Source organism: Thermobia domestica, chromosome 15 (genome assembly GCF_964235325.1).
Source record: "Thermobia domestica chromosome 15, izTheDome1.hap1.1, whole genome shotgun sequence".
Classification (NCBI taxonomy): Eukaryota; Metazoa; Arthropoda; class Insecta; order Zygentoma; family Lepismatidae; genus Thermobia; species Thermobia domestica.
In genome coordinates this window covers 155,287,245-155,293,244 of record NC_137468.1, presented here as the reverse complement: position 1 = coordinate 155,293,244, position 6,000 = coordinate 155,287,245, and the positions used below count along the sequence as shown (strand labels likewise).

The 6,000-nt window shown below is 35.7% G+C and overlaps 1 protein-coding gene across 1 annotated transcript; it reads right to left on the bottom strand.

The window, feature by feature from the left end:
• Positions 1-4,171: 4,171 nt before the first annotated feature.
• On the bottom strand, positions 4,172-4,579 carry LOC145671671 (zinc finger BED domain-containing protein 5-like). The gene has a single exon (XM_081740868.1). It carries the CDS (start codon positions 4,577-4,579, stop codon positions 4,172-4,174), a length of 408 nt encoding a protein of 135 aa, XP_081596994.1.
• Between the last annotated feature and the right edge of the window lie 1,421 nt (positions 4,580-6,000).

Below are 6,000 nucleotides of genomic sequence, written 5' to 3'. Positions count from 1 at the left end.
TAAGACTAAGTAAGAGAAATGAAGCATCTATAGCTTTCCATCAGGCTGCGATAGAACATTCATTCAGATCATCCTATCATTCAAGTTAAATCTTCTTTCGAATATTCCTTTCGTATGGTGAACGTTAACGAAATGGACTAGGATCCATTTCATTCCAAAGTGATTATTAGACAATAGAATAGTGTGGTTACTATTGGCTAAATTTAAACTGTGCTTAAGTGATTAGTGAGAAAAAAATTAATCAAGATTTCAGAAAACAATATTAAGTGTTGCGGTTAGAACTTAGTTAATATATTAAAGACACAAAGGCATCTTACTTTAACATCCTTATATACTGTCTGGGCATTTTTGCAGTTTAGAATTGTTCAGGTCAAATTAAGTATTTATTTTAGCAATAGCAATATTACCAAAGGAAGAAAATACCGTCCAGGAGCAGAAAGAATAACTCATTTCATATCAACTTTATCTGAAAAAAAGTTGATTTACATCGAATCTAATTTCTTCCATTGGCATTGCAGTAACATGGGTTTAACAAAAATATTTTATTAAGTTAATTCAGCTATAGAATAACGTTTCTCAGGCTATCCTCGTACATATCATTTTAAGATGTACAGAAACTGGTACATTCAATTAACTTCAGAAGTCGTACAATTAAAATTATTTTTATTAACATAAAACACTGTTTAAGGAACAGGAGAATATTGGATTTATGAGGTTTTAAAATTTAATATAGACACTTGCATTTTACACATCGTTTCGTAATCTATTAAGCAGAACAACTACTGTCTGCAGCATTCTGTATGTGTAATTATAATACTTCGGTAACATTACTAGTTACTTCTGTATTTCTGATTCTTGAAGAACATGTTTTATAATCTTTTTTTTTTTTTTTTTTCCTACTGAGTGCGTGCAGACCAGTTGTAAGATCCATTCAGGAAAATGCTGGTGATATCATTGTTTGACATCCAGAACATAATGCAGAGGCGTTACATTCCACATAAAATGTAAGGTAGACTTAATATTCCATTATGGAGTCACGGACTGGTTAGCAGATCAATATTTTTCTGCATTAATAGTGATGAAAGAGATCCAGCCATTCTTATGCCTATCGGGTAAATGTAACATACCACTGAGATTTTCAGTATTTCATGTCAGTTATTTGCTGTCTAGTTTTGCAGGCCAAGTGTCTGCAGGTCTGCAAGTCAAGTGTCTGTCTCATGAATACCATTTTCTCCTCTTCAGCACCGCGTGCTACTATATACATCTTATTTAGGAGTAAATTTTACTTTTTGTCTTACACTCAAAACTAGAAACATCTAAAGTTCTTTATCTCAAACTGAAAGTTGGAACGAAATAGAAAACGAAACTTCGCTAATCTTTTGATTGATTTTCGTTTTTTTAAAACAATAGATTAAAGCACAAGTTTGAGCTAGACTTAGGCGGTGTAAAATGTTCGCGCGTCCCATGTCCGAATATAATCTGAGAATACTTTTCTTAATATTTTGAATCGTATGCACACCCCAAACCCAGTCGGGTTTAGGTAAAATGGAAATATTTGCTGTTTCTTTCTCTTTAACTTGAATGATTGATATTCACAGTTAGCTAACAAGGAAGCCATGTTGATCCAGAAAACCTCACCATCTGCTACTCCACAAAATACATTTTAGGATGCGTTTTCTAGATAAAATATGAGAATCTGTAAAATATCAGAATGTTCTGACAAACCAAAGCATCCTGTTGGCAAAGCTTGTCAAAAGGTGGACCGCTTGGATACCAAGTGCCCTAATTACAAAGTTTAAATTTTCCAGGAGTGAAATTTGAAGTTAAAATTCTGATGAACAATTCATATTTCTGTTACCTTGACAACCAAAACAATAACTATGTAGTTTGTATTTTTATAATTTATTGTTTACAAAATCTTTTTAAAATTAAATCTTTCAGTTTAACGTCCCACGATTATACACTTTAGGCTAATGAAGACAAATGATTAAGGCAAATGAAGGCTAAAAAAACTTAAATTAAATAAAAACAGAACATATATTGATGAATAAATAATATGTAACAAGAATTTTGGGAAAACCAAACAAGGATCAAAAGATTGCGATCATTCGGGCCAATTGGATCAGGGATCACAAAATTTTTGAATTGCCCCTAAATCGAGTTTTCGTATTTACTACGGAATAAGCACATCATACTGAGTTGGTATCGAGATCTCGTTGCGTGTATATGAAGTATGGAATTAGGAGGAGAGAAAAGGAAAACGAAACCCTCGACATGTAGTCCTACAGAAGAGATTGGAATCTTGGATTGATGAATATTACATCAAATGAAAGAGTGTTGGAAATGTTAAGTGCAAAAAATGTATACTGAACACTATCTCGAACAGAAAAGGCAGGATGACTGGACACATTTTGAAATGAAAATTAAATGTTTAAGTTTTACGCCCCATGGGTATGTCGGCTAGGCTAAAGGAGACAGTGATGGTGAGAAATGAATGGAATGATGGAATGAAGAAAGTGGGAGGAAACGGGGGAACCCCGAGAAAACCCACGCACACCGTACTTGTCCACCATAAAGCTCACCTGGCGCGAGCTGGTATCGAACCAAGGACCCATGCACCAGAGGTGAACGTTCTATCACTGAGCCACCGAGGTCCCTGGACATACTCAAACTTTTGGTTATGGAGAGAATGACAAAAAATACTCAGAGGAAGGCCACTATTGGTATATACCAACCTTTTCCACACTGCGGCCCCTCTTTGGAGTCGAGAATACATGTGAAGGACCCCTTGCAATATATACGGTTAGTGTTTATATTTCCCCCATGTTAGTATCTATCTATCTATCTATCTATCTATCTATCTATCTATCTATCTATCTATCTATCTATCTATCTATCTATCTATCTATCTATCTATCTATCTATCTATCTATCTCTCTCTCTCTGTGTGTGTGTGTGTGTGTGTGTGTGTGTGTGTGTGTGTGTGTGTGTGTGTGTGTGTGTGTGTGTGTGTGTGTGTGTGTGTTTGTGTAGTGTTTTTGCTTTTCTTTGCAGTAGTATAATCATGTTACAGTAGTATAATGCCTACTCCATAATCGGGTGTTCCTGGGTTTCAAACCTGAGGCCGGACATACTGACTAAAATGTTGCAAATACAGTGAAACCTGCCTTTAGCGGAATCGAGCGGGACTGGCAAAAATTTCTGTTTAAGTCAGGTTTCCGCTTAATGGAGGTAGACATTTCTTTCTTTCTTTTTTTTTTTTTTAAAAAAAAAAGTAGATGCTTATAATGGACATACTGAGAAAATGTTCTACGTGCCTTTTTCAATTACAACATTTCTTTCTTCTACGAATTAATACACAGAAAGTTTAAAATTAATACAAAATATGCTATGCACATGCTTTCTTTATTTTTTCCAGTAGTCAAACAGAGTTTTCTGTATACATTGCTGCTTGGCTGCTCTACTTTCCGCACACACTTTAGCCTGAGAAATTGCAGTAAGTAAATCAGAGTCATTTTTTCGTAAGGCAAATTGTTGTAGTTCCTTTAAACTTCTCAGAGCATCTTGATACGTCTCTATTCTACACTTTTCTTCGAACTCGGTACCGTATTCCTCTTCTTCTTTCACCTCGTCTTCTCCTTTCCGACTTTCCGTATGATTCTTGATTAAGGTGAGGGGATTAAAGAAACATTGTGGGGGTGAATATTAGTAGTGGTTGGGGAAGGTCAACAATGCCCAAAAAGATTTAACAAAAGAACGAAGAATTTATCGCAGACATACAATGTATACATATTTACCCTCTCATAGAATGTCTAAACATTTTCTAAACGCTGTAGTCCGGAACTCAGAATTTTCCGTTAAAGGTTTCTTTTGCTTTCCGTTGTCCGCATAATAAAGTTTCCGCTTAATGAAGGGACTTTTACACGTTTTGTACTCCAAAATTCATGGGACCGTGAAATATTTCCGTTTAAGACAGTTTTCCGTTTAATAAAGGGTCCGTTGAAGGCAGGTTTTACTGTATATAAATAAATCCAGTACGTAAGTAAAATTAAACCACAATTGCCTACCCATCAGGTATAGAAAGAAGTATTTTTCTGGAAAAAACTAAAATGTAACTTCAACAAGTTAACATGATAATAAGTGTATGACTTACCGAGGTACACAGCTTCATTCAATGTGATGGTTGGTATTGTCTTTCATTCGCTAACTTAGATATGTCAGAATCAAACGAAGAAGCTTTTAAGCGAAGATCTGCCTCAGCATCAAGTCTAATCCTGTACTTATTCTTCAGATAAGAAAGAGCAGAAAACGTTGATTCATAAAAGTATGTCCTAGCAAACGGCATTATACATCGTAGTGCTCTTTTCGAGATTTCGGGATACACTGATCGCAAATGCAACCAGAAATCAATCGGTATGGAGGATGAATACTTCATTTTCATAACGGAGTCACACGAAAATTCTAACAACTGATCTTCTTCGTTGTTTGGCAACTTATTTTCCGTCTCTAGGAAAGGATTTTTTGCCCACTCCAGTTTTTCTTTGTTTAATGGGAAATATTCCCTGAATTTTAAGGCCATGGTTTCTAAATGTTGTTTCATGTTCATAGCAGCATCAGAAGGAAGATCTTCAGTTGTTGAAAAAAATCGCTAAGGGAAGAGAAAGAATCTTTTTTTTTTTTTTTTTTTTGCCTAGGCGGCGGGACCAAACATTTAGTTTCTTGATTGTTGCTTCAATCTTGTCTTGAACCATAAATATGGTAACATTTTTGCCTTGAAGGCTTTTATTTAGGAAGTCTGACATGTCTGTCATGTATGCTAGAATTGAGAGCCAAGTGAAATCATTCAGACGGCAACTCAATTCAAATTTGGAGTTTAAAAGAAATAACTTCACTTCATCACGGAGGTCGAAAAGACGGGTCAAGACTCTCCCACGGGATAACCATCGAATTTCGGAATGTAGTAAGAGATGTTGTTGGCCACTCCCCATTCCATTGCACAATGCATTGAATAATCGAGAGTTAAGAGGACGAGACTTGATATAATTCACAATTTTCACTGCATCGTTCAGAACACTTTTCATTTTGTATGGCATATCACGTGAAGCTAATGCTTATCTATGAATACTACAGTGGGTCCATTTCGCTAACGGAGCAACCGATTGGATGCCTACTATCAGTCCTTTATGTTTGCCAGTCATTGATCGACCACCGTCTCTGTTGATGCCAACACAACGTGACAATTCGTTGTGATTCTCCACCATAAAAGAATTAAGAATTTTGAACATAGCTTCTGCTGTTGTGTGAAGCGGAAGCTGTTTACAGAATAAAAGGTGTTCGTGTATGATACTGTCGTGTTCATATCTGACAAAAACTAATAGATTTGGTTTATTAGAAACGTCCGTAGTCAAACGTTTATTAGAAACGTCCGTAGTCAAACGTTTATTAGAAACGTCAGTTGCAAAGTGAAGTATTCACTGTCCATTACTCGTGCTATTAACACGTTCTGTACATTTCCAGCCACTTCTTCGATTCTCCTTTTGATGGTATTGTTAGATAATGAAATTGAAGATAACTAGTTTGATAATTTTTCCCCAAACATCAGGCGTGTCATCACTTTGGCAGCTGGAAGAACTAACCTTCACCAATTGTGCGTACTATTACCAACGAGATTTATTTAGGTCTGTCTCGCCTCGAAAGTATATAAGTTTCTAGTAGAAGAGCTCTATCGTCTCAGCTCATGGAAAACTGACGGACATGTTAGACACTACTTAATTATCTCAGTTGCAAGTTACAAAACAATATTATCATTGACATTATGTCCTCATATGGTTGCTCAAAACAGACAAAGGACTACGAACATCCCATATTTCTACTTAACATTTAATAACGTTCAAGACACTGACTCTATATTTTATATAGCACCCTGCAATCACTGTTAAAATACTTCTCTGACAACTATATTTACAGCACGTTAAAAAAAAAGCACTTTCGGTGTAATGT